The 27,500-nt window shown below is 44.3% G+C and overlaps 3 protein-coding genes across 18 annotated transcripts in view; 1 reads left to right on the forward strand and 2 right to left on the reverse strand.

The window, feature by feature from the left end:
* Window positions 1–6,265, reverse strand: part of LOC123724031 (UDP-glucose 6-dehydrogenase) — a 23,290-nt gene extending 17,025 nt beyond the window's left edge. Inside the window, exons 1-4 of the mRNA XM_082978716.1 lie at window positions 5,902–6,265; window positions 2,550–2,711; window positions 1,423–1,524; window positions 822–1,022 (exon numbers count right to left, since the gene is read on the reverse strand). Coding sequence (XP_082834842.1) covers window positions 822–1,022; window positions 1,423–1,524; window positions 2,550–2,711 — 465 coding nt within the window. The 5' untranslated portion in view covers window positions 5,902–6,265. The remainder of the gene's footprint in view (window positions 1–821; window positions 1,023–1,422; window positions 1,525–2,549; window positions 2,712–5,901) is intronic.
* A 1,970-nt stretch (window positions 6,266–8,235) lies between these two features.
* On the reverse strand, window positions 8,236–23,345 carry LOC106599908 (small integral membrane protein 14). Of its 16 annotated transcripts, none has more exons than XR_014393127.1 (10): window positions 23,227–23,345; window positions 23,015–23,130; window positions 19,453–19,536; window positions 14,743–14,791; window positions 14,349–14,580; window positions 13,961–14,298; window positions 13,274–13,833; window positions 12,719–13,239; window positions 12,499–12,650; window positions 8,236–11,499 (listed from the first exon to the last, which is right to left on the reverse strand). XR_014393127.1 is itself a non-coding variant. In XM_082978720.1 (10 exons), the coding sequence occupies exon 10, from the start codon at window positions 10,263–10,265 to the stop codon at window positions 9,321–9,323; it is 945 nt and encodes a 314-aa protein (XP_082834846.1). In that variant the 5' UTR covers window positions 10,266–11,499; window positions 12,499–12,650; window positions 12,719–12,947; window positions 12,997–13,239; window positions 13,274–13,833; window positions 13,961–14,298; window positions 14,349–14,580; window positions 14,743–14,791; window positions 19,453–19,536; window positions 19,629–19,927; the 3' UTR covers window positions 8,236–9,320. The 16 variants fall into 16 exon arrangements, 12 of the variants coding, with proteins under 12 accessions (XP_082834846.1, XP_082834848.1, XP_082834843.1 ...); XM_082978720.1 differs by lacking the exons at window positions 23,015–23,130; window positions 23,227–23,345 and adding an exon at window positions 19,629–19,927 and having other exon boundaries at window positions 12,719–12,947; window positions 12,997–13,239; XM_082978722.1 differs by lacking the exons at window positions 23,015–23,130; window positions 23,227–23,345 and adding an exon at window positions 19,629–19,927 and having other exon boundaries at window positions 12,719–12,788; window positions 12,901–13,239.
* Window positions 23,346–24,684: 1,339 nt separating this feature from the next.
* LOC123739896 (ubiquitin-conjugating enzyme E2 K) overlaps window positions 24,685–27,500 on the forward strand; it is a 10,895-nt gene continuing 8,079 nt past the window's right edge. The window contains exons 1-3 of the mRNA XM_082978731.1: window positions 24,685–25,001; window positions 26,370–26,463; window positions 26,594–26,652. Of these exons, the coding sequence (XP_082834857.1) occupies window positions 24,939–25,001; window positions 26,370–26,463; window positions 26,594–26,652 (216 nt within the window). The 5' untranslated portion in view covers window positions 24,685–24,938. The remainder of the gene's footprint in view (window positions 25,002–26,369; window positions 26,464–26,593; window positions 26,653–27,500) is intronic.

Genomic DNA, 27,500 nt, shown 5'->3' on the forward strand with positions numbered 1-27,500 from the left:
TAACCAGGTCCAGGTATTGTAACCAGGTATTATAACCAGGTATTGTAACCAGGTATTATAACCAGGTATTGTAACCAGGTATTATAACCAGGTATTATAACCAGGTATTGTAACCAGGTCCAGGTATTGTAACCAGGTATTATAACCAGGTATTGTAACCAGGTATTATAACCAGGTATTGTAACCAGGTATTGTAACCAGGTATTGTAACCAGGTCCAGGTATTATAACCAGGTATTGTAACCAGGTATTGTAACCAGGTCCAGGTATTATAACCAGGTATTGTAACCAGGTATTATAACCAGGTATTGTAACCAGGTATTGTAACCAGGTATTGTAACCAGGTATTGTAACCAGGTATTGTAACCAGGTCCAGGTATTGTAACCAGGTATTGTAACCAGGTATTGTAACCAGGTATTGTAACCAGGTATTGTAACCAGGTCCAGGTATTATAACCAGGTATTGTAACCAGGTATTGTAACCAGGTATTGTAACCAGGTCCAGGTATTGTAACCAGGTATTATAACCAGGTATTGTAACCAGGTATTGTAACCAGGTATTGTAACCAGGTATTATAACCAGGTATTATAACCAGGTATTGTAACCAGGTATTGTAACCAGGTATTATAACCAGGTATTGTAACCAGGTATTATAACCAGGTATTATAACCAGGTCCAGGTATTGTAACCAGGTATTATAACCAGGTATTATAACCAGGTATTATAACCAGGTATTGTAACCAGGTATTGTAACCAGGTATTGTAACCAGGTATTATAACCAGGTATTATAACCAGGTATTGTAACCAGGTATTCACCTACCTGCAGGTTGAGGTTGGGTTTGGTGTTGGAGTCAAATATCCGTCTGATGCTCTCAGCCGCTCGGACAGGAACCGTGCTCTTCTCCGTGACGATCTTGTAACCGTCGGAAACCTCTACGATGCGGCGAGCGCAGGCCTCTATGTACTTTAGGTCGGCGGCACGCCCCTTCCCCATCCCATAGGTCTTAGTGGGGGTGTTCACCTGGGGAGGGACGACAGGAACTCAGACACACACTACAGACAGACAGACAGACACTACAGACACACACTACAGACAGACAGACAGACACACAGACACCTACAGACAGACAGACACCGACAGACAGACAGAGACACCGACAGACAGACAGAGACACCGACAGACAGAGACACCGACAGACAGAGACACCGACAGACAGAGACACCGACAGACAGACAGAGACACCGACAGACAGACAGACAGAGACACCGACAGACAGACAGACAGACAGACAGACAGAGACACCGACAGACAGACAGACAGACAGACAGAGACACCGACAGACAGACAGACAGAGACACCGACAGACAGACAGACAGAGACAGACAGACAGACAGACAGACAGACAGACAGACAGACTCACTGAAATAAAGACGAGGTCAGCATCTCTGATGGCAGAATCTATATCTGTAGAGAAGAAGAGATTCTTCCCTCGGCATGACTCCACCACCTCCTTCAACCCTGGCTAGAGAGGGAGGGAGGGAGGGAGAGAGAGAGAGAGAAAGGGAGGGGGAGAGAGAGAGAGAAGGAGAGAATGAGAGAGAGAGGTGAATAAATATTTGATAACTAAAATATAAGTGTTCAGCACCCTGAGTCAATACATGTTAGAAACACCTTTAGCAGCGATTACAGCTGGGAGTCTTTCTGGGTAAATCTCTAACAGCTGGGAGTCTTCCTGGGTAAATCTCTAACAGCTGGGAGTCTTTCTGGGTAAATCTCTAAGAGCTTTCCACACCTGGGTTGTTGTAATGGAAATTATATGATTAAAGGTTTGACTAAATGATTTCACTCAGAAACCTTATAACCTGTTGAAATGTATTGGAAATAAGGTTATAATAATGGGTTAAAAACTATATTCCAATACTGTGTGTGAATAAGACACTGTTCAAAATGAGCAGGGCAGAGTTAACGAGACGACCTTGGGAAAGGAACAGGAGAAGAAGCCTCCCTAAATTAGGGAGAGAAACAACGGCCTGGGAACAGCTTAGTTGGCAGGAGATCAGAAGACAGGTAGCAAGGTTGATAAGGAATGTATGTGTACTGTGGGAAAAATACATCCGCCCTAAAGCTGGGGTGGAGTTCTCTACTGACGTAAGTGTGTGTGTGTTAATATAAAAGGCTTTGTGTACATTGTAAGAATTTTCAGAGCTCTCATAAATAAACGTTTTCACCATTGTGGGCTGGTTCTCCTTCTGCGTCATTTAACCAGAATCTTACACCCTCTGTTGGGGCCAGACTGAGTAGTTTAATGGAAGTTCGGTTTAACAACATTGATAACTTAATTCACGTAACAGTTGTATAATATTAGTCCATTGTTATTGTCAGAATTCTTCAAGCTCTACCACGATTGGATAGATAACTAGATAACAATGTTCAAGTCTTGCCATAGACGTTTATGTGTGTGTTTGTGTGTATGTACAACTGTGTGTGTACGTGTGGTGTGTGTATGTCTGTGTGTGTGTGGTGTGTGTGTGAGTGTGTGTGTGATACCTCGTATATGGGCAGTGTGTCGGAGTTCCAGGCGTTGATCCGTGATTCGTTGACGTCGACCACTGTCACGTGGATCTCTGGACACATGTGGGCGATGACACTGCAGGTTGGCCCTCCCACATAGCCAGCTCCTATACAGCAGATTCTGTTGATCTGGAACATCTGGGGAGAGAGAGAGAGGGAGGCAGAGAGAGAGGCAGAGAGAGAGAGGCAGAGAGAGAGGCAGAGAGAGAGGCAGAGAGAGAGGCAGACAGAGAGAGGCAGACAGAGAGAGAGGCAGACAGAGAGAGGCAGACAGAGAGAGGCAGACAGAGAGAGAGAGACAGAGAGACAGAGAGAGAGAGACAGAGAGAGAGAGGAGACATCAGTCTAAATATTCTTTGTATTGATATGTACATTTGCCAAGTGCTTGTCAGTAACATGACCTTCAAGACTCAATAGCATTATTGTCAACCAGGGTTGGGCAGGTTACTGTCTAAATGTAATCCCTTAGTTACTAACCTGTCCAAAACTGTAATCAGTAAAGTTACTTTTCCCTTTAAGAGGCAGTAAGAAGAAAACAAACATGTATGTTACTAATTGAACGACATCTATCGCAGGATAAATCAATGTTAAAGTTCACACAGCTGGTCATATATATGGATGTTGAATGTTACTTTATGGGTTGGTTATGTTGGCTTCTAACCCATCGCTTTCTACTACATATAACAATACGATTAAATTACGATTAAATTATATCTTTTGTTTTTGTATATACAAAGTCTATCAGAATTCCAGTCATTTCAACAACAAAAATGTTTATACCCCTTAATCTTCAAGAATAGGACTTGGAAATATGGAAATATAGATTAGACAAAATTGTTTTTCCGGAGCATAACCCCCCAAAAACGAAGGACTTATTAGCCAGCCTTACTCTGTTGTTGTCATGGAGACTGATCGGGCATCGTGCAGCTGTTGCAAGAGCTCATTTTTCCACTTGTTCCAAAAACAAAATGTTTGATAGGCCGATTAAATGTATTGAATTCAAATCATTATTGGGTTCAAATACACATTTAGATGAGTGAACAGCCCGTCCACAACAACCACAATCCGTAAGGCGTAAAATCGCTAAATGAGAGAGCAGCAGTGTGATTCACGTTAACGCGCTATGTAGATGTCAGTAATAAGTCATGTCCGTATCGCCGTAGACGACGCCACCGCTGTCATCCTTTACCGCCGAGCGTTTATTCACGTTGGTTCATCTTTTGGATGGCGACAGCAGTCGACCACCGTTGGAAAAACACAGCTTGGACTGTAACCTAGAAAAACCTTCTTCCTGCTACATCCCCCTCCATCTATCAAACACATCTGGTGTGTCATCATTAGTGGTCTCTGATTGGTGTGTCATCATGAGTGGTCTCTGATTGGCGTGTCATCATTAGTGGTCTCTGATTGGCGTGTCATCATTAGTGGTCTCTGATTGGCGTGTCATCATTAGTGGTCTCTGATTGGTGTGTCATCATTAGTGGTCTCTGATTGGCGTGTCATCATTAGTGGTCTCTGATTGGTGTGTCATCATTAGTGGTCTCTGATTGGTGTGTCATCATGAGTGGTCTCTGATTGGTGTGTCATCATTAGTGGTCTCTGATTGGTGTGTCATCATGAGTGGTCTCTGATTGGTGTGTCATCATTAGTGGTCTCTGATTGGTGTGTCATCATTAGTGGTCTCTGATTGGTGTGTCATCATTAGTGGTCTCTGATTGGTGTGTCATCATTAGTGGTCTCTGATTGGTGTGTCATCATTAGTGGTCTCTGATTGGTGTGTCATCATTAGTGGTCTCTGATTGGTGTGTCATCATTAGTGGTCTCTGATTGGTGTGTCATCATTAGTGGTCTCTGATTGGTGTGTCATCATTAGTGGTCTCTGATTGGTGTGTCATCATGAGTGGTCTCTGATTGGTGTGTCATCATTAGTGGTCTCTGATTGGTGTGTCATCATTAGTGGTCTCTGATTGGTGTGTCATCATTAGTGGTCTCTGATTGGTGTGTCATCATTAGTGGTCTCTGATTGGTGTGTCATCATTAGTGGTCTCTGATTGGTGTGTCATCATTAGTGGTCTGATTGGTGTGTCATCATTAGTGGTCTCTGATTGGTGGTCAGACTCACTCAGGTGGAACAAATGTAAACATTGTGTCTTTTTTCAAAGTTGAATTGAGAAAACAGATTAGTGGCAAAGATTTTTCACCCACAAACCTCCTTTCTGAATAAAAAAAAAAAAGTCACCCTTGAACTAATCATGTAGTTTTTCATGTAGTATCTGTAATCTGATTACAATATGTTTGTAATGAAATCCGTTACTTCCCAACCCTGGTGGCAACTAGCTAAGGAAAAACTTCCTGGAGGGAAGAATCCTGAATTAAAACAAACCAGAAAAACAAAAGTAGAAAAGTCGAGACAAATTAAACTTCAGAGAATATGACCCTCACTTGAGTGAAGAACTGAAGCCAAATAGCTCATTTAAAAACAGTTGTATAATATTAGCCTATTTGGACAAGGGTTGTGTGTATGGAAAAGAAAACCAGTTTATTACGTAACCGTGTGTGAATGTATTGTAATAAAACAGGCAGGGAGCAGGCCTTGAACCCTCGACCTTCTAAACCCGAAGTCCAGCGTTAACATGCTCAGGCGGTAGAGTCCATATCCGCGTTGAGAAACCCAGGGTCGTTCCACTATTAAACTGTCATAGCCGCGCTAAACTCCGCACAACAACTTTCACCATCAAGTCACACATTCTGGATTAATGCCTCGATGTCTGAAACCAGATAAATACAGGAACTTTTTCATTCCCTTCTGATTTTAGGATGCGTTCATAAATTCACTCCGGCTATCTACTCCGATTTCAGAGCGTCTTGAGGGGACCAGAACGCAGAATAACTGATACCAGCTAGTCAGTTAACCAGCTAGTCAGTTAACCAGCCAACCAGCTAGTCAGTTAACCAGCTCGTCAGCTAGCCAGTTAACCAGCTAGTCAGTTAACCAGCTAACCAGCTAGTCAGTTAACCAGCTCGTCAGTCAGCCAGCCAGCTAACCAGCTCGTCAGCTAACCAGTTAGTCAGCTAGTCAGTCAGCCAGCTAGTCAGCTCGTCAGTTAACCAGCTAGCCAGTTAACCAGTTAACCAGTTAGCATGGGTGCTTGACTACTGTTGTTAGGGTCAGAACACTGAATTGGTTGGATTATTCTACTCGGCTAAAAATTAATCTGAGAGAGATAATCAATCACAACAAATATGAACGTCCCAACAGTTCAATAACAGTTCTAACGTTATTCTAACTTATTAGTAAATGACATAGCTAGTTAGTAGTAACACTTACCACTGCGGAGTCAACTACCCGGATAACTTCAATTTCTCGTTATAATCGGTATAAATCAGATGTCTCCTTGTTACTGACGCGCTGTAAATTGATCAGTAATATTGATCAGTATTGTTTCTTAGCAGATCTATGTTTGAGGGAGGTTGTGGAAGGGGTCGATAGTTGCTCTACTGAAAACCCTTTTAGTTACAAACGAGAGCTCAGTAATGTTGACATTTATACTGGGTTTACACTAGATGCCACAGTCACAAAGTCAAATGGTCCATATTGTTAAAAATTCGTAAAAAAAATAAAGAGATGTTTGCTCTTAATTTAGGGTTAGGAATAAGGTTAGCAGTGTGGTTAAGGTTTAAAATAAACAATTTAATTAAGAGAAACTTACGAAATAGGCGAGGGGGGGTTGACTTTGTGACTGTGGTAACTAGTGGCGATCATTGTACAAATTGGGCGAAGAGAAGTCTTCCGGGGTCTGCGTCGCGAACAGCCAATCAGCGAGTGGGACGTTATTATGGTTCGTTCCGGATGGGGCAGGGTTCAAAAAGATTAACAATACAGTGTTGTCATGGTGAGCTCAGCTGGAATGGATTTGTTTCTGTCCCAGATGGCCACCTATCTCCTATATATATAGGCTCTGGTCCAAACTAGTGCACTATGTAGGAAACAGGGTTGCCATTTGGGACACGGAAGAGTATCACTGAAATGTGCTTTTATATGACATTGACAAATAGGACATTCATGATTAGGTTTGGATTTGAGAAGAGGACAGAGAGTTAACCTTGTTCACACAACACTTCTATCTATTGACACACAGGAAGTCAGACAGACGACCAGGAAGCTGTTGTATTACAGTTTATTCATTGTTTTGTAAGGTAAAGTGCATAGTTGAAGCCCTTTCTTGCTCTCTGTTAAGACTAATACTAGTAATAATGACAGTGTTTTGATTAGAGGCCTCCACTGGCAGCACACAAGGCTACGTCCCACATGGCGCCCTATTCCCTATATAGTGCACTACTTCTGACTAGAGCCCTCCTTTTTTTGTTGTTGACATCCTGGTCAAAGTAGTGCACTATACTAGGACTCCCGAGTGGCGCAGCGGTCTAAGGCACTGCATCTCAGTCCTAGAGGCGTCACTACAGACACCCTGGTTCGAATCCAGGCTGTATGACAACCGGCCGTGATTGGGAGTCCCATAAGGCGGCACACGATTGGCCCAGTGTTGTCTGGATTTGGCCGTGGGGGGGGTAGGCTGTCATTGTAAATAAGAACTTGTTCTTAACTGACTTGCCTAGTTAAATAAAAGTTACATTAAAATAAACTGTATATAGGGAATAGGGTGCCTAGGTAGTGCACTATACTGTATATAGGGTGCCTAGGTAGTGCACTATACTGTATATGGGGAATAGGGTGCCTAGGTAGTGCACTATACTGTATATAGGGTGCCTAGGTAGTGCACTATACTGTATATAGGGAATAGGGTGCCTAGGTAGTGCACTATACTGTATATAGGGAATAGGGTGCCTAGGTAGTGCACTATACTGTATATGGGGAATAGGGTGCCTAGGTAGTGCACTATACTGTATATGGGGAATAGGGTACCTAGGTAGTGCACTATACTGTATATGGGGAATAGGGTGCCTAGGTAGTGCACTATACTGTATATAGGGACATATATAAGGCCCCTGAGTTATTCCATGTCGCAACCTGACAGAAAAAAAACCCCCAGTGCATTTCAACGTTTTAGATTATAATAACTTGGCCTTTTTGGCCTCTGTAGCTGAACCATTAACACTGGTGTTAACCATTTCCTGCCCACAGCAAGAGAACAGGTTCCATTGTCCTCCATCTTAAAACACACCCTATTCCCTATTTAGACCTCCCGTCTACCTCGTCTCTTACACTACGCCTCACAGCAGAGGCTAACAGCATCCCAAATCACACCCTATTCTCTAAATAGTGCACTACTCTTGCCAGAGCCCTGGACATAAGTAGTCTACTAATATAAGGAATAGGGATCTATTTTAGGGAGAAGTTCACGTTCACTCTGCCCAACACCTAACAGAGAGAGAGAGAGAGAGAGAGAGAGAGAGAGAGAGAGAGAGAGATAGAGAGAGAGACAGAGAGAGAGAGAGAGAGACAGAGAGAGAGAGAGAGAGACAGAGAGAGAGAGAGAGAGAGAGAGAGAGAGAGAGAGAGAGAGAGACAGAGAGAGAGAGAGAGAGACAGAGAGAGGAGAGAGAGAGACAGAGAGAGAGAGAGAGGAGAGAGAGAGAGAGAGAGACAGAGAGACAGAGAGAGAGAGAGAGACAGAGAGAGAGAGAGAGAGAGAGAGAGAGAGGGGGTTTAATATAAAATAGCTTTTTCAAAATGGCGTATCGGCTTCAAAACAGACAGATTTAAAAAAAAAAAATTAAAAAAAATAAACCCTGGGGTGTATTCATTCCGTCTTGCAACGGAAACCCGCTAATCATTTTAGGGGCCTACCTACATTTGTCCAATAGAAACTCTGGAGTAAAAAAAGGTTTCTGATGCAAAACATTGTTTTGTTGTTGCAACAACCTAAAAATGTTTCGCAACAGAATAGACTTAATGAATACACCCCATGACCTGACTACAATAACACATGTTGAACTACACTATGACATCATCAACGCACGCTACGCTCAGATCCATTGTGACGTCACTGCGGAATGTTGGGTGTTGATTCTGAAGAGCCCCTCCCCCTTCTTGTTGCTAAGTGATTCTATTCTCCCCCTTCTTGTTGCTAAGTGATTATATTCCCCCCCTTGTTGCTAAGTGATTCTATTCTCCCCCTTGTTGCTAAGTGATTCTATTCTCCCCCTTGTTGCTAAGTGATTCTATTCTCCCCCTTGTTGCTAAGTGATTCTATTCCCCCCCTTGTTGCTAAGTGATTCTATTCTCCCCCTTGTTGCTAAGTGATTCTATTCTCCCCCTTGTTGCTAAGTGATTCTATTCCCCCCCTTGTTGCTAAGTGATTCTATTCTCCCCCTTGTTGCTAAGTGATTCTATTCTCCCCCTTGTTGCTAAGTGATTCTATTCTCCCCCTTGTTGCTAAGTGATTCTATTCTCCCCCTTGTTGCTAAGTGATTCTATTCTCCCCCTTGTTGCTAAGTGATTCTATTCTCCCCCTTGTTGCTAAGTGATTCTATTCTCCCCTTTGTTGCTAAGTGATTCTATTCCCCCCCTTGTTGCTAAGTGATTCTATTCCCCCCCATCACTGCGGAATGTTGGGTGTCGATTCTGAAGAGCCCCTCCCCCTTCTTGTTGCTAAGTGATTCTATCCCCCCCAATAAACTAGATGACTAGTGACTAGCTAGTTGATCAGACCAATCAATAAACTAGATGACTAGTGACTAGCTAGTTGATCAGACCAATCAATAAACTAGATGACTAGTGACTAGCTAGTTGACCATAGCAAAATAATGTCTGCGTCCCAAATTGCACCTTAGTCTATGTAGTGCACTAATTCTGACTAGAGCCCTATGTAGTGCACTAATTCTGACTAGACTAATTCTGACTAGAGCCCTATGTAATGCACTAATTCTGACTAGACTAATTCTGACTAGAGCCCTATGTAATGCACTAATTCTGACTAGACTAATTCTGACTAGAGCCCTATGTAGTGCACTAATTCTGACTAGACTAATTCTGACTAGAGCCCTATGTAATGCACTAATTCTGACTAGACTAATTCTGACTAGAGCCCTATGTAGTGCACTAATTCTGACTAGACTAATTCTGACTAGAGCCCTATGTAATGCACTAATTCTGACTAGAGCCCTATGTAGTGCACTAATTCTGACTTGACTAATTCTGACTAGACTAATTCTGACTAGAGCCCTATGTAGTGCACTAATTCTGACTAGAGTAATTCTGACTAGAGCCCTATGTAATGCACTAATTCTGACTAGAGCCCTATGTAGTGCACTAATTCTGACTTGACTAATTCTGACTAGACTAATTCTGACTAGAGCCCTATGTAGTGCACTAATTCTGACTAGAGTAATTCTGACTAGAGCCCTATGTAATGCACTAATTCTGACTAGAGCCCCATGTAGTGCACTAATTCTGACTAGACTAATTCTGACTAGAGCCCTATGTAATGCACTAATTCTGACTAGACTAATTCTGACTTGAGCCCTATGTAATACACTAATTCTGACTAGACTAATTCTGACTAGAGCCCTATGTAATGCACTAATTCTGACAAGACTAATTCTGACTAGAGCCCCATGTAGTGCACTAATTCTGACTAGACTAATTCTGACTAGACTAATTCTGACTAGAGCCCTATGTAGTGCACTAATTCTGACTAGAGCCCCATGTAGTGCACTAGAAAGGCCCATCTGAGATGCAGCCAGTGATGCCCAGAGGGAAGAGGACAGTATAAAAGGCTGATCCAGACTCTACATTCCCGCCCCTCTGAGGTAGATTAGCAGAACACACAAAGTGGAATTTCTAAATGTGCTTTTTGTATATCAGCAGTTTCTCTCTCGTTATGTTAGTCACCTCTTCCCCTACTGTATTTATTTATTTATTTTGCTCCTTTGCACCCCAGTATTTCTACTTGGCACTTTCTGCTACTACAAATCTACCATTCCAGTGTTTTACTTGCTATATTGTATTTACTTCACCACCATGGCCTATTTATTGCCTTTACCTTCCTTATCTCACCTCATTTGCTCACATTGTATATAGTCTTATTTTTCTACTGTATTATTGACTGTATGTTTGTTTAACTCCATGTATAACTCTGTGTTGTTGTATGTTGTCGAACTGCTTTGCTTTATCTTGGCCAGGTCGCAGTTGTAAATGAGAACTTGTTCTCCACTATCCTACCTGGTTAAATAAAGGTGAAATAAAATAAAAAATAAAATAAGAAAATAGATGTGGGTATGCAGACCCGTGAACAACTGTGGATCCCGCACCCTCATCCCTGGCCTATATAGTGCACTACCCCCATAGGGCTCTGGTCAAAAGTAGTGCACTACCCCCATAGGGCTCTGGTCAAAAGTAGTGCACTACCCCCATAGGGCTCTGGTCAAAAGTAGTGCACTACCCCCATAGGGCTCTGGTCAAAAGTAGTGCACTACCCCCATAGGGCTCTGGTCAAAAGTAGTGCACTACCCCCATAGGGCTCTGGTCAAAAGTAGTGCACTACCCCGATAGGGCTCTGGTCAAAAGTAGTGCACTACCCCGATAGGGCTCTGGTCAAAAGTAGCGCACTACCCCGATAGGGCTCTGGTCAAAAGTAGTGCACTACCCCATAGGGCTCTGGTCTATAGTAGTACACTACCCCATAGGGCTCTGGTCAAAAGTAGCGCACTACCCCCATAGGGCTCTGGTCAAAAGTAGTGCACTACCCCCATAGGGCTCTGGTCAAAAGTAGTGCACTACCTCCATAGGGCTCTGGTCAAAAGTAGTGCACTATACAGGAAATACATGTTGATGTACAGGGGTCAGAGGTCGCAGTAAGCTGTTGGGTTTCCGGGTACCAACGTAGAACGGCAGAACGGCTGGTGGTTCCGTTTGGTTCCGTTGCTAGTCCACCGGGGGAGATGGGGGCTCCTGGTCACGACTCTGTTAAAACACAACAACACCGGAGGAACAACGGTAAACAAACAAACAAATACATAAAACAATATCAAAACCATCCCTTCATCCACCCTCCTCTTCTTCATCCACCCTCCTCTTCTCCATCCACCGTCCTCTTCTTCATCCCCCCTCCTCTCCTCCATCCACCCTCCTCTTCTTCAACCACCCTCCTCTTCTCCATCCCCCCTCCTGTTCTTCATCCACCCTCCTCTTCTCCAGCCCCCCTCCTGTTCTTCATCCACCCTCCTCTTCTCCATCCACCCTCCTCTTCTCCATCCCCCCTCCTCTTCTCCATCCACCCTCCTCTTCTTCATCCCCCCTCCTCTTCTCCAGCCCCCCTCCTGTTCTTCATCCCCCCTCCTCTCCTCCATCCACCCTCCTCTTCTTCAACCACCCTCCTCTTCTCCATCCCCCCTCCTCTTCTTCATCCCCCCTCCTCTTCTCCATCCACCCTCCTCTTCTCCATCCCCCCTCCGCTTCTCCAGCCCCCCTCCTGTTCTTCATCCCCCCTCCTCTCCTCCATCCACCCTCCTCTTCTTCAACCACCCTCCTCTTCTCCATCCCCCCTCCTCTTCTTCATCCCCCCTCCTCTTCTCCATCCACCCTCCTCTTCTCCATCCCCCCTCCGCTTCTCCATCCCCCCTCCTCTTCTCCATCCCCCCTCCTCTTCTCCATCCCCCCTCTATCCCTCCTCTTCCCTCTATCCCTCCTCCTCCCTCTATATGTACATTGTGGGGTCCAATAGGATCCCTCTATACGAACGTTGTGAGGTCCAATAGGATCCCTCTATACGTACGTTGTGGGGTCCAATAGGATCCCTCTATACGAACGTTGTGATGTCCAATAGGATCCCTCTATATGTACGTTGTGGGGTCCAATAGGATCCCTCTATACGTACGTTGTGGGGTCCAATAGGATCCCTCTATACGTACGTTGTGGGGTCCAATAGGATCCCTCTATACCTCCTCCTCCCTCCATACCTACACTGTGAGGTCCAGTAGGTTCCCTCTATACCTCCTCCTCCCTCCATACCTACACTGTGAGGTCCAGTAGGTTCCCTCTATACCTCCTCCTCCCTCCATACCTACACTGTGAGGTCCAGTAGGTTCCCTCTATACCTCCTCCTCCCTCCATACCTACACTGTGAGGTCCAGTAGATTCCCTCCATACCTACACTGTGAGGTCCAGTAGATTCCCTCCATACCTACACTGTGAGGTCCAGTAGATTCCCTCCTCCTCCCTCCATACCTACACTGTGAGGTCCAGTAGGTTCCCTCTATACCTCCTCCTCCCTCCATACCTACACTGTGAGGTCCAGTAGATTCCCTCTATACCTCCTCCTCCCTCCATACCTACACTGTGAGGTCCAGTAGATTCCCTCTATACCTCCTCCTCCCTCCATACCTACACTGTGAGGTCCAGTAGATTCCCTCCTCCTCCCTCCATACCTACACTGTGAGGTCCAGTAGATTCCCTCTATACCTCCTCCCTCCATACCTACACTGTGAGGTCCAGTAGATTCCCTCCTCCTCCCTCCATACCTACACTGTGAGGTCCAGTAGATTCCCTCTATACCTCCTCCTCCCTCCATACCTACACTGTGAGGTCCAGTAGATTCCCTCCTCCTCCCTCCATACCTACACTGTGAGGTCCAGTAGATTCCCTCCTCCTCCCTCCATACCTACACTGTGAGGTCCAGTAGATTCCCTCCTCCTCCCTCCATACCTACACTGTGAGGTCCAGTAGATTCCCTCCATACCTACACTGTGAGGTCCAGTAGATTCCCTCCTCCTCCCTCCATACCTACACTGTGAGGTCCAGTAGATTCCCTCTATACCTCCTCCTCCCTCCATACCTACACTGTGAGGTCCAGTAGATTACCTCCTCCTCCCTCCATACCTACACTGTGAGGTCCAGTAGATTCCCTCCTCCTCCCTCCATACCTACACTGTGAGGTCCAGTAGATTCCCTCCTCCTCCCTCCATACCTACACTGTGAGGTCCAGTAGATTCCCTCCATACCTACACTGTGAGGTCCAGTAGATTCCCTCCTCCTCCCTCCATACCTACACTGTGAGGTCCAGTAGATTCCCTCCTCCTCCCTCCATACCTACACTGTGAGGTCCAGTAGATTCCCTCTATACCTCCTCCTCCCTCCATACCTACACTGTGAGGTCCAGTAGATTACCTCCTCCTCCCTCCATACCTACACTGTGAGGTCCAGTAGATTCCCTCCTCCTCCCTCCATACCTACACTGTGAGGTCCAGTAGATTCCCTCCTCCTCCCTCCATACCTACACTGTGAGGTCCAGTAGATTCCCTCCATACCTACACTGTGAGGTCCAGTAGATTCCCTCCTCCTCCCTCCATACCTACACTGAGGTCCAGTAGGTTCCCTCTATACCTCCTCCTCCCTCCATATGAGGTCCAGTAGGTTCCCTCTATACCTCCTCCTCCCTCCATACCTACACTGTGAGGTCCAGTAGATTCCCTCCTCCTCCCTCCATACCTACACTGAGGTCCAGTAGGTTCCCTCTATACCTCCTCCTCCCTCCATACCTACACTGTGAGGTCCAGTAGGTTCCCTCTATACCTCCTCCTCCCTCCATACCTACACTGTGAGGTCCAGTAGGTTCCCTCCTCCTCCCTCCATACCTACACTGTGAGGTCCAGTAGATTCCCTCTATACCTCCTCCTCCCTCCATACCTACACTGTGAGGTCCAGTAGGTTCCCTCTATACCTCCTCCTCCCTCCATACCTACACTGTGAGGTCCAGTAGATTCCCTCCTCCTCCCTCCATACCTACACTGAGGTCCAGTAGGTTCCCTCTATACCTCCTCCTCCCTCCATACCTACACTGTGAGGTCCAGTAGGTTCCCTCTATACCTCCTCCTCCCTCCATACCTACACTGTGAGGTCCAGTAGGTTTTCCGGCAGGCGGTGCTGTGGATCCTCTGAGGCTGTTGGGTCTGAAGAGGAAGAGGAGCAGAACCAGAACCATCCAGCCCATCAGAACCATGGGGACAGTCAGGTCTCCACCTCCTACTGAGCCACTGGGTCCTGGCGCTGGAGGGACACAGAGACAGACACACACACTAATAACCACTTGGCTGGATGGTGTATCGACACGAGAAAAAAGACAAAGTGTGTATCTCCACTGAAAGTGTTGTTTAGACCAGCACTAGGCTTAAAGTGGGTCAGTGTGTGGTGATAGAAAAGCATACATACTGTCCTGAGGGCACTCTGTGTCTGTACAGTAGGACTGAGACTGACGTAGCTGGAGGACAAGAACACAGGAGGATAGAGAGAGAGAGAGAGAAAGAACATGAGTTTACAGATCATGTTGGTTATGTCCTTATTAGACCAGACAGAGAGACAAGCAGAGAGACAGGCAGACAGAGAGACAAGCAGAGAGACAGGCAGACAGAGAGACAAGCAGAGAGACAGGCAGACAGAGAGACAAGCAGAGAGACAGGCAGACAGAGAGACAAGCAGAGAGACAGGCAGACAGAGAGGCAGACAGAGAGACAGGCAGACAGAGAGACAAGCAGAGAGACAGGCAGAGAGAGAGACAAGCAGAGAGACAGGCAGACAGAGAGACAAGCAGAGAGACAGGCAGAGAGAGAGACAAGCAGAGAGACAGGCAGACAGAGAGACAAGCAGAGAGACAGGCAGAGAGAGAGACAAGCAGAGAGACAGGCAGACAGAGAGACAAGCAGAGAGACAGGCAGACAGAGAGGCAGACAGAGAGACAAGCAGAGATACAGGCAGACAGAGAGGCAGACAGAGAGACAAGCAGAGATACAGGCAGACAGAGAGGCAGACAGAGAGACAGGCAGACAGAGAGGCAGACAGAGAGACAGGCAGAGAGACAGGCAGACAGAGAGGCAGACAGAGAGACAAGCAGAGAGACAGGCAGACAGAGAGACAAGCAGAGAGACAGGCAGAGAGAGAGACAAGCAGAGAGACAGGCAGACAGAGAGGCAGACAGAGAGACAAGCAGAGAGACAGGCAGACAGAGAGACAGGCAGAGAGACAAGCAGAGATACAGGCAGACAGAGAGGCAGACAGAGAGACAAGCAGAGAGACAGGCAGACAGAGAGACAGGCAGAGAGACCTTGTGGTTTTCAATGAATCATTCAATTCCTATGAGATAGTGGAAGTTGTCTGGCAGCTTTCGCCCTCTTCAAGGAACACAAAACTAAAACTCCGGGATTCTGACCTTCTAGGCAGAGTTGCAAAGATAAAGCCATATCTCAGACTGGCCAATAAAAATACAAGATTAAGATGGGCAAAAGAACACAGACACTGGACAGAGGAACTCTGCCTAGAAGGCCAGCATCCCGGAGTCGCCTCTTCACTGTTGACGTTGAGACTGGTGTTTTGTGGGTAATATTTAATGAAGCTGCCAGTTGAGGACTTTGTGAGGCGTCCGTTTTCTCAAACTAGACACTCTAATGTACTTGTCCTCTTGCTCAGTTGTGCACCGGGGCCTCCCACTCCTCTTTCTGTTCTGGTTAGAGCCAGTTTGTGCTGTTCTGTGAAGGGACTAGTACACAGCGTTTGTATGATATCTTCAGTTTATTGGTAATTTCTCACATGGAATAGCCTTCATTTCTCAGAACAAGAATAGACTGACGAGTTTCAGAAGAAAGTTCTTTGTTTCTGGCCATTTTGAGCCTGTAATCCAACCCACAAATGCTGATGCTCCAGATACTCAACGAGTCTAAAGAAGGCCAGTTTTATTGCTTCTTGAAATCAGAACAACAGTTTTCAGCTGTGCTAACATAATTGCAAAAAGGGTTTTCTAATGATCAATTAGCCTTTTAAAATGATAATCTTGGATTAGCTAACACAACGTGCCATTGGAACACAGGAGTGATGGTTGCTGATAATGGGCCTCTGTTCGCCTATGTAGATATTCCATATTAAAAATCAGCCGTTTCCAGCTACAATAGTCATTTACAACATTAACAACGTCGACACTGTATTTCTGATCAATTTAATGTTATTTTAATGGACAAACAATTTGCTTTTCTTTCAAAAACAAGGACATTTCTAAGTGACTCCCAAACTTTTGAACATGTAGTGTATATGTACTATATAACAGGTCTGTATCTATATATACTATATAACATAGGTCTGTATCTATATGTACTATATAAATCATAGGTCTGTATCTATATGTACTATATTTACATTACATTTAAGTCATTTAGCAGACGCTCTTATCCAGAGCGACTTACAAATTGGTGCATTCACCTTATGATATCCAGTGGAACAACCACTTTACAATAGTGCATCTAAATCTTTTAAGGGGGGGGGTTAGAAGGATTACTTTATCCTATCCCAGGTATTCCTTGAAGAGGTGGGGTTTCAGGTGTCTCCGGAAGGTGGTGATTGACTCCGCTGTCCTGGCGTCGTGAGGGAGCTTGTTCCACCATTGGGGTGCCAGAGCAGCGAACAGTTTTGACTGGGCTGAGCGGGAACTGTGCTTCCTCAGAGGTAGGGAGGCGAGCAGGCCAGAGGTGGATGAACGCAGTGCCCTTGTTTGGGTGTAGGGCCTGATCAGAGCCTGAAGGTACGGAGGTGCCGTTCCCCTCACAGCTCCGTAGGCAAGCACCATGGTCTTGTAGCGGATGCGAGCTTCAACTGGAAGCCAGTGGAGAGAGCGGAGGAGCGGGGTGACGTGAGAGAACTTGGGAAGGTTGAACACCAGACGGGCTGCGGCGTTCTGGATCGTTCGTTCTATATAACTCAACATAGGTCTGTATCTATATGTACTATATAACTCAACATAGGTCTGTATCTATATGTACTATATAACATAGGTCTGTATCTACATGTACTATATAACATAGGTCTGTATCTATATGTACTATATAACATAGGTCTGTATCTATATGTACTATATAACATAGGTCTGTATCTATATGTACTATATAACATAGGTCTGTATCTATATGTACTATATAACTCAACATAGGTCTGTATCTATATGTACTATATAACATAGGTCTGTATCTATATGTACTATATAACTCAACATAGGTCTGTATCTACATGTACTATATAACATAGGTCTGTATCTATATGTACTATATAACTCAACATAGGTCTGTATCTATATGTACTATATAAATCATAGGTCTGTATCTACATGTACTATATAACAGGTCTGTATCTATATGTACTATAAATCATAGATCTGTATCTATATGTACTATATAAATCATAGGTCTGTATCTATATGTACTATATAAATCATAGGTCTGTATCTATATGTACTATATAAATCATAGGTCTGTATCTATATGTACTATATAACATAGGTCTGTATCTATATGTACTATATAACATAGGTCTGTATCTATATGTACTATATAACTCAACATAGGTCTGTATCTATATGTACTATATAACATAGGTCTGTATCTATATGTACTATATAAATCATAGGTCTGTATCTATTGGACATCTCCCAGGAAGTAAAGGACTAAGCCGTGGTTAAGGTCCCGCTCTGTCTGTAGGCAAATGAGGAAACTCTCGTGGTTGTGCTGGACCAATGACAGCTGGCCACATAGACACACCTGTACACAGGGACCAATGAGATGGCCTGGCTGACTAGAGCACATTCTAAAAAAAAAAAGATTTACAACCCCGCCTCCCAGCATTCTATTGTTGCAACGTTCTAATCACTACCTTGAAGAGAGAGAGAGAGAGATATGAGAGAGAGAGAGAGAGATATGAGAGAGAGAGAGAGAGAGAGAGATATGAGAGAGAGAGAGAGAGAGATATGAGAGAGAGAGAGAGAGAGAGAGAGAGAGAGAGAGAGAGATATGAGAGAGAGAGAGAGAGAGAGAGAGAGAGAGAGAGAGAGAGAGATATGAGAGAGAGAGAGAGAGAGAGAGAGATATGAGAGAGAGAGAGAGAGAGATATGAGAGAGAGAGACAGAGAGAGAGATATGAGAGAGAGAGACAGAGAGAGAGATATGAGAGAGAGAGAGAGAGAGAGACAGAGATGAGAGAGCGAGAGAGAGCGAGAGAGAGCGAGAGAGAGAGAGAGAGCGAGAGAGAGAGAGAGAGAGAGACAGAGAGAGAGAGACAGAGAGCGAGAGAGAGATATCTGTGCACGCAACCGTCTGTGTGTCTGTCTGTCAGTCCTCAAGACAAACACAGAGAGACAGACAGCAGGATCCAGGATATGCTGCTGGCTCAGAGCCTCCACAGTCCCACACACTTTACTCCTCCCTCCCTCCTCTCTCTCTCTACTTCTCTCCCTGTGTCTCTCTCCTTTTTCTATTCCTCTACTTTGCGCTCTCTCTCTCTCTCTCTCTCAATTCAATTCAATTTAAGGGCTTTATTGTCATGGGAAACATATGTTAACATCGCCGAAGTAAGTGAAGTAGATAATAAACAAAAGTGTAATAAACAATAAAAAAAATGAACAGTAAACATTTACACTCACAAAAGTTCCAAAAGAATAAAGCCATTTCAAATGTCATATTATGTCTGTATACAGTGTTGTAACGATGTGTAAATCTCTCCCTCTCTCAAATGTAAAAACACTGGATGGGTAGAGGCATGGGCTAACCTAGGAGCTTCCAGTCATGTTATTTCTAATGTATTATTAAGGGGAGGTGAACAAGCGCACCCCTCCATCAGGGTGAGGGTAAGTAAGCAGTCACGCTGTACCCAGGGGTTTGGGATAAATACAGAAGACACATTTCATATAACTGACTAGGTATCCGTCTCTCCTCTCCTTAAGTTAGTAAAACATTATAACTTAAAACAGAAGTACTTCCACCGAAAACATGGAGACATCTTGGACTGATACACAAATGGAATCTCTCTCCACCATCACACACACACACACACACACACACACACACACACACACACACACACACACACACACACACACACACACAGTCTTACCAGGTTGATGAGTCGTCTCATGGCGTTCTCCTGGGGGCAGATGCACTCACAGGGGTCAAAGCCTCCCTCCGCCATTACGATCACCTGACAAAACACACACACACACACACCTGGGATGAGAACACACACACACAGCGACACTATAACATATCAAAACAAACTGCTTCTTAACGTACCAGTATTCCCAGGCTGCTTCACTCTGCCGATACCAACTGGGTCTGAATGAATCACCACAGTCCCCAGAGAGGAAACATTGTTGACATCCCAAATAGCACCGCCCCCCGTTAACAATTTAATGCACTAGTTTTGACCAGGCCCACTATTGCTACCTGTGCCATAAATGCCCGGACCTCTTGGCAGATGCAGTAGCTCAGAGAGGCTACAGATAAAGGTCACTTTGAATGTTTACTTGGACGTTGTGTAACTTATTTACACCGTCACTGACGTGGTTCTCATTCATTTGGCCAAATAACAAGCAATGAGGAAATGGTTTACAGTTAAACAAAGCACATCCTGGTCAGTACATAGTTACCTAGCTAGTTAGGTAAACATTGCCACCCTAGAAGCAAAGCAGAGACACATCTAATGAGGAGTGGCCATGTAGTGGCGAGGTAGAAATGTGAAATTACACAAAGTCTCTGATGTGAGACAAAACGCAAAATGTTAGACGCTTAGCCTGTTAGCAAATGTTAGACGCTTAGCCTGTTAGCCAATGTTAGACGCTTAGCCTGTTAGCCAATGCTAGACGCTTAGCCTGTTAGCTAATGTTAGAAGCTTAGCCTGTTAGCCAATGTTAGACGCTTAGCCTGTTAGCCAATGTTAGACGCTTAGCCTGTTAGCCAATGTTAGACGCTTAGCCTGTTAGCCAATGTTAGACGCTTAGCCTGTTAGCCAATGTTAGACGCTTAGCCTGTTAGCTAATGTTAGACGCTTAGCGTGTTAGCTAATGTTAGACGCTTAGCCTGTTAGCTAATGTTAGACGCTTAGCCTGTTAGCTAATGTTAGACGCTTAGCCTGTTAGCTAATGTTAGACGCTTAGCCTGTTAGCCAATGTTAGACGCTTAGCCTGTTAGCCAATGTTAGACGCTTAGCCTGTTAGCAAATGTTAGACGCTTAGCCTGTTAGCAAATGTTAGACGCTTAGCCTGTTAGCAACTGTTAGACGCTTAGCCTGTTAGCAAATGTTAGACGCTTAGCCTGTTAGCAAATGTTAGACGCTTAGCCTGTTAGCTAATGTTAGACGCTTAGCCTGTTAGCCAATGTTAGACGCTTAGCCTGTTAGCCAATGTTAGACTCTTAGCCTGTTAGCCAATGTTAGACTCTTAGCCTGTTAGCAACTGTTAGACGCTTAGCCTGTTAGCCAATGTTAGACGCTTAGCCTGTTAGCCAATGTTAGACGCTTAGCCTGTTAGCCAATGTTAGACGCTTAGCCTGTTAGCCAATGTTAGACGCTTAGCCTGTTAGCCAATGTTAGACGCTTAGCCTGTTAGCTAATGTTAGACGCTTAGCCTGTTAGCTAATGTTAGACGCTTAGCCTGTTAGCTAATGTTAGACGCTTAGCCTGTTAGCTAATGTTAGACGCTTAGCCTGTTAGCTAATGTTAGACGCTTAGCCTGTTAGCTAATGTTAGACGCTTAGCCTGTTAGCTAATGTTAGACGCTTAGCCTGTTAGCTAATGTTAGACGCTAAGCCTGTTAGCTAATGGTAGATGCTTAGCCTGTTAGCTAATGTTAGATGCTTAGCCTGTTAGCTAATGTTAGACGCTTAGCCTGTTAGCTAATGTTAGACGCTTAGCCTGTTAGCTAATGTTAGACGCTTAGCCTGTTAGCTAATGTTAGACGCTTAGCCTGTTAGCAAATGTTAGACGCTTAGCCTGTTAGCAAATGTTAGACGCTTAGCCTGTTAGCCAATGTTAGACGCTTAGCCTGTTAGCCAATGTTAGACTCTTAGCCTGTTAGCCAATGTTAGACTCTTAGCCTGTTAGCAACTGTTAGACGCTTAGCCTGTTAGCCAATGTTAGACGCTTAGCCTGTTAGCCAATGTTAGACGCTTAGCCTGTTAGCCAATGTTAGACGCTTAGCCTGTTAGCCAATGTTAGACGCTTAGCCTGTTAGCTAATGTTAGACGCTTAGCCTGTTAGCTAACTCATGATTTTCGGTACCATTACATAAGAGTCATTGAACAAAAGCGTCTTCTGTAGGGGGGAGTTTTGTTAAGAGACTCTCGGTCTGAACTTTAACAGGCATCGCTTGCTCTACGGTTTTGAAAGCATAAAGGACCTTATCTTTCATATCGGCTAGAAATAATAATACTTTTAAAACAAAAGGTTACATTGATAGACACTTGTATAGGGTTATAGTTCCCACACTGCCGTATTTATTTCCATGTTACAGAGCTTGTTCACAGAAAGCAGACAGAGTGGACGACCTGTACTAATGAATGATCCGACCCTCTAAACACCTGTGGGTCAACTGAAGACAGACGACACAACATGTCACTCAAAAATACTGCTTTGTAACGTTACACTGGTTAAATGATTACGATGTGAAAGTTAAAAAGGGGATTTATGTTTCTAGAACCGTAGCGCAATAGATCATGTTTTCATGTCTAGATGGGAGTATTCAGCTGGTTTTTGGCTTCAGGAGCCAAATCCCACTTTTAACAGAACATTTAAGAAGTAAAGTTAGGACTCTTCAGTTCAATATCAGACTAACTGTAACTAGTTAAACAGCTAGTCTCTGGACCTGCATGTCCAAGGCTGATAAAGTCCTCCTGTCTTGTATTACTGAACAATAATAAATAAGGAAACAAACTGTTGTCCTGTAGACATATTTCATTAAGGAGTGAAAAAAGCAGAATGGGCTAAAATAACAAATAACGTCACTGGTATATGCAGTTAAATGGTTAGATGGCGTTATGTATTTCAAAACGTTTAACTTTAATGTAGCTGTAAGCTAAGTGTTTATCTACTGGTTCATACAGTACTAACACATAGTAAGGATAGCATTAGTAGGATATAGTTTGTTAACTTTAATGTAGCTGTAAGCTAAGTGTTTATCTACTGGTTCATACAGTACTAAAAGACAGTAAGGATAGCATTAGTAGGATATAGTTGGCTAGCGAGATTGCAAACTTATTTTGTAACTATACATTCATAAAGTATTTGCTTATAAGTTGGCTGATAATTCAATTGAAACCAGTAGTATGAATGCAAAAAAACAAAAAAAAGGTTTAATTTGAAGTGAAGTCATTTTTGTTGGGAGTTTACATGACATAAACAGGGAATAGACTGGCTGGTCAGGTCCTCCATATTACATCACACACCACAATTTTATTTTCCGGCTTGACTTCGGTTCTCTGATCAGTTTTATGTAATAACTCAAAGAATATAGAGGTGTAAACTTTGCATTGGAGCTTTTGATGCATATTTCTAATCAAAATCCATTCGTTACGTGTGGTTGTGTTTATGCCACCTACCCTGCAGATTCAGTAGTTTTACCCAGCCCTGCCAGTACATTTGCGTTTTGCTGTGTTATTGAAGTAACAGAAGAGACGACACTTACCTGAACACTGATCCACACGCAGCTTCAGAGTCCAGGGAATGTATGTCTCTTGTTGTTATCGTTCCCGGCGGTAGACAACGGTATCAGAAAGCCACCGCTGGCCAAACTCATATCATCTGTACAGTAAAACATTTCCTGGGGCTCATTCATTATGCCAATTCTGTTGCAAAACGTTTCTGAAACGGAGACAAACGAAACGGGAGGGGACCTACCGGAATCTGTCCAATAGAAATGGTCGTTTTTTTAGTTAGAAAACGGAGAAGTGATGATAAGACCCCGAGCTCTGCCTGTCTGTGTTTTGATACAGTACGAGACAGCCACGTCACGGACATCACGCGAGATCTCCGAGGAGACCGAGAACTCGCGTTTTTTTTGGTCGTCACTAGTTACCACAGCCATAAAGTCCTAAATCGCGACTTTTTCTACAATTTCTCTTCTTAAAATTGTATTTTAAATCTTAACCAAACTGCTAATCTTATGCATAACCTTAAATAGCATTTTGATATCATTTTTTTGTTTTCATACATCTTTACAGTATATCCAATTTTGACTTTGTGGCTGTGGTAACGTGGAAACCTTTGGGTTTTTTCCCATCTGGAGCGTTTCAACTGTCTCAGGCTTCCGATTGGTTTAGATATCCAGCGGGATATCATTTCAGCCAATCAAAGTCAGGAGCGAGTTAAGACGCGATAACTTACGGAAAGTAAACAAACCATACAGGACCAATCAATCACCCAGTGACAGATGGGAGTATATTATGAAGGATGACAGTACATGTTAGGTGTACAACAAAATCAATATCTGCTGATTAACTCCGTTGTGTGTCATCTCTTTCCCCCAAATGCCTCAGAAAAGTATGTTCATGTGACTTCATGTTGAAGTGAATGATTTGAAGAAAAAAAAGGCTTTATTTTCCTGAATAGAGTCCATTCATGTTGACGCAAAAGGACAGATATGTCTGGAAAAAATGTGTCCCATAGAGGCCTATCCCTGTTCAGCAGATCATAACAGGGAAGATGCTGGAGATGTCTTCTCCATGGTGATTTTACCATCCACCATGGTCAAACTATTATACAGGACACTGGTAGCACAGAGAGACAGACAGACAGACAGACAGACAGACAGACAGACAGACAGACAGACAGACAGACAGACAGACAGACAGACAGCAGACAGACAGACAGACAGCGCAGACAGCGCAGACACACAGACAGCGCAGACACACAGACAGACACACAGCGCAGACAGACAGACAGCGCAGACAGACAGCGCAGACAGACAGACAGCACAGACAGACAGACAGCGCAGACAGACAGACAGACAGACAGTGAGAATTAGTGACAATGTACTGTGTGTGTGTCAGAGAGAGAATTTCCTAAACTGTGTGCGGCTACAATTTATCAATTGTGTTTTGACACGGGCCCAATATAACCTTCTTAGTCATATTAATGTTACATATGAATAGTGATATTATTTACAGTTACATATGAGAAAGTTATGTATTCACACCATCCCATCACATCACAGGACTCTAAACAGAGGAAAACTGCAGTGATTGACAACAACAAAAACCTTTCCTCTTTCTAGCTATTTCCACAAAACCAACCTTTCACAGACTAAACATTTTCTAGTAACGTTTAGTTCTCTGTGGCAAAACTGTGTTCGTGTTTCCAGACTCCACGGCACGCATTTTCAAGAAAGGAGTACTGAGTTTTTGAAGAGGGAAAGAAAGAAGGAGAGTGAATGAAACCGACGAGAGAGACAGAGAGATAGAGATAAAGAGACTAACAGAGAGAGACAGAGAGCGAGAGAGAGAGAGAGAGACAGACAGAAGATATCCACACAGCAACAGGAGTGGACGGAGGACCGACCCAGTCACCCAGGTGTAACATCCCGCTACAGGAAGGAGGGAGACGGCAGAGCCATGGCGAATATAGCGGTCCAAAGGATCAAACGGGAGTTCAAAGAAGTTCTGAAAAGCGAAGAGGTTTGATAAATATCCGTATTGTTATTTACGGTCACTTATAGCAAATCGTTATGCTTTTTAAAAAAATAAATAAAATAAAATCAGGTTAAATTAAAATTGTGGTTGTTTATTTTTGCAAGTTGTCATGTAAGGAAATGTCAGCTAGTCCGTCTGCGTTTCTGATGCAGCAACAAACAAAAAGAAGCGAGGCCCTTTTCAAGGGGAAGTTTATCGGTGATTGTGCGACATCATGCCCGTTACGAAGTAAAAATATGTCGGCGAAACAGATCAGGAAATATCGCGGATGTTAACAAAGGCCTCTGGACAGATAGCAAAACAAAAGCCCTTTAACGCCAAATGTCGATCCCAAATAGTTGTCAAGATGGTAAAAAATTGTCTTTTTTTTAAACCCCCTTCCCATGTGTGTTGACGTTTTTGTAGCTGTTGTTAGCTAACTACCTGACTTGTGTTGCTAGGTAGCTAATACAGGGTAGCTAGCGTGTTAGCTAGCCTGCTAGTTTTGACAGCTGCCTAGGTGCACCCCTCTTACTATGTAATAAGCTAGTGTCTTTGCTATGAAGACATTTAGGACGTTTTGGACCCTGTAGCTAGCTAGACTGTTGTCAGTTCTTATATAGCACATAATGAGAGACGTTAGCTGTCAAGCTTGCTAAATGAAAACGTGGATCTCCCATGTCCTATTTCAATAAGAAGAAGGGAAGCACTGGGCCAGACAGTGGACTACTGCTATAACTGTGTTTATGGTGGATAAGGGTCCTACGGGACCACACTCTCTTCATCCCTCCCTCTCTCTTCATCCCTCTACCGCTCTCTTCATCCCTCTCTTCCCATCCCTCTCCCTTCATCCCTCTCCCTCTCTCTTCATCCCTCTCCCTCTCTCTCTCCCTCTCTCTTCATCCCTCTCCCTCTCTCTTCATCCCTCCCTTCATCCCTCTCCCTTCATCCTTCATCCCTCTCTTCATCCCTGTCCCTCTCTCTTCATCCCTCTCCCTCTCTCTTCATCCCTCCCCCTCTCTCTTCATCCTTCATCCCTCTCTCTTCATCCTTCATCCCTCTCTCTTCATCCTTCATCCCTCTCTCTTCATCCTTCATCCCTCTCTCTTCATCCCTCTCCCTCTCTCTTCATCCCTCTCCCTCTCTCTTCATCCTTCATCCCTCTCTCTTCATCCTTCATCCCTCTCTCTTCATCCTTCATCCCTCTCTCTTCATCCTTCATCCCTCTCTCTTCATCCTTCATCCCTCTCTCTTCATCCTTCATCCCTCTCTCTTCATCCCTCTCTCTTCATCCTTCATCCCTCTCTCTTCATCCTTCATCCCTCTCTCTTCATCCCTCTCTCTTCATCCTTCATCCCTCTCTTTCTCTGACAGACGAGTAAAAACCAGATCAAGGTGGATCTGGTAGATGAAAACTTCACAGAGCTGCGAGGAGAGATCGCAGGACCACCGGACACGCCGTACGAAGGTGACACATACACACACGCACACACCATCCATCTGCTCACTCACACATAATAAGCACATACATTTATACTGACTCCACACACACACACCTACCTATACAGATCATATCTGTTTTTTGTCCCCTTTCTAAGGTGGCAGATTTCAACTGGAAATCAAAATCCCAGAAACGTATCCCTTTAACCCTCCCAAGGTAAGAGACACATCCCTTTAACGGTCCCAAGGTAAGAGACACATCCCTTTAACCCACCAAAGGTAAAAACACATCCCTTTAACGGTCCCAAGGTAAGAGACACATCCCTTTAACCCACCAAAGGTAAAAACACATCCCTTTAACGGTCCCAAGGTAAGAGACACATCCCTTTAACCCACCAAAGGTAAAAACACATCCCTTTAACGGTCCCAAGGTAAGAGACACATCCCTTTAACGGGCCCAAGGTTAGAAACACATCCCTTTAACGGTCCCAAGGTAAGAAACACATCCCTTTAACGGTCCCAAGGTAAGAGACACATCCCTTTAACGGTCCCAAGGTAAGAGACACATCCCTTTAACAATCCCAAGGTTAGAAACACATCCCTTTAACAGTCCCAAGGTAAGAGACACATCCCTTTAACGGTCCCAAGGTAAGAGACACATCCCTTTAACGGTCCCAAGGTAAGAGACACATCCCTTTAACGGTCCCAAGGTAAGAGACACATCCCTTTAACGGTCCCAAGGTAAGAGACACATCCCTTTAACGGTCCCAAGGTAAGAGACACATCCCTTTAACGGTCCCAAGGTAAGAGACACATCCCTTTAACGGTCCCAAGGTATGAAACACATCCCTTTAACAGTCCCAAGGTATGAAACACATCCCTTTAACAGTCCCAAGGTAAGAGACACATCCCTTTAACGGTCCCAAGGTTAGAAACACATCCCTTTAACGGTCCCAAGGTAAGAGACACATCCCTTTAACGGTCCCAAGGTATGAAACACATTCCTTTAACAGTCCCAAGGTATGAAACACATCCCTTTAACAGTCCCAAGGTAAGAGACACATC

This window comes from Salmo salar, chromosome 08 (assembly GCF_965601325.2).
Source record: "Salmo salar chromosome 08, fSalSal1, whole genome shotgun sequence".
NCBI classification, from domain to species: Eukaryota; Metazoa; Chordata; class Actinopteri; order Salmoniformes; family Salmonidae; genus Salmo; species Salmo salar.

Bases quoted from the DNA above. Each gene is read 5' to 3' on its own strand.
- LOC106599908 (XM_082978723.1), bottom strand. From the start codon at position 10,265: ATGGGCCTTTCTAGTGCACTACATGGGGCTCTAGTCAGAATTAGTGCA.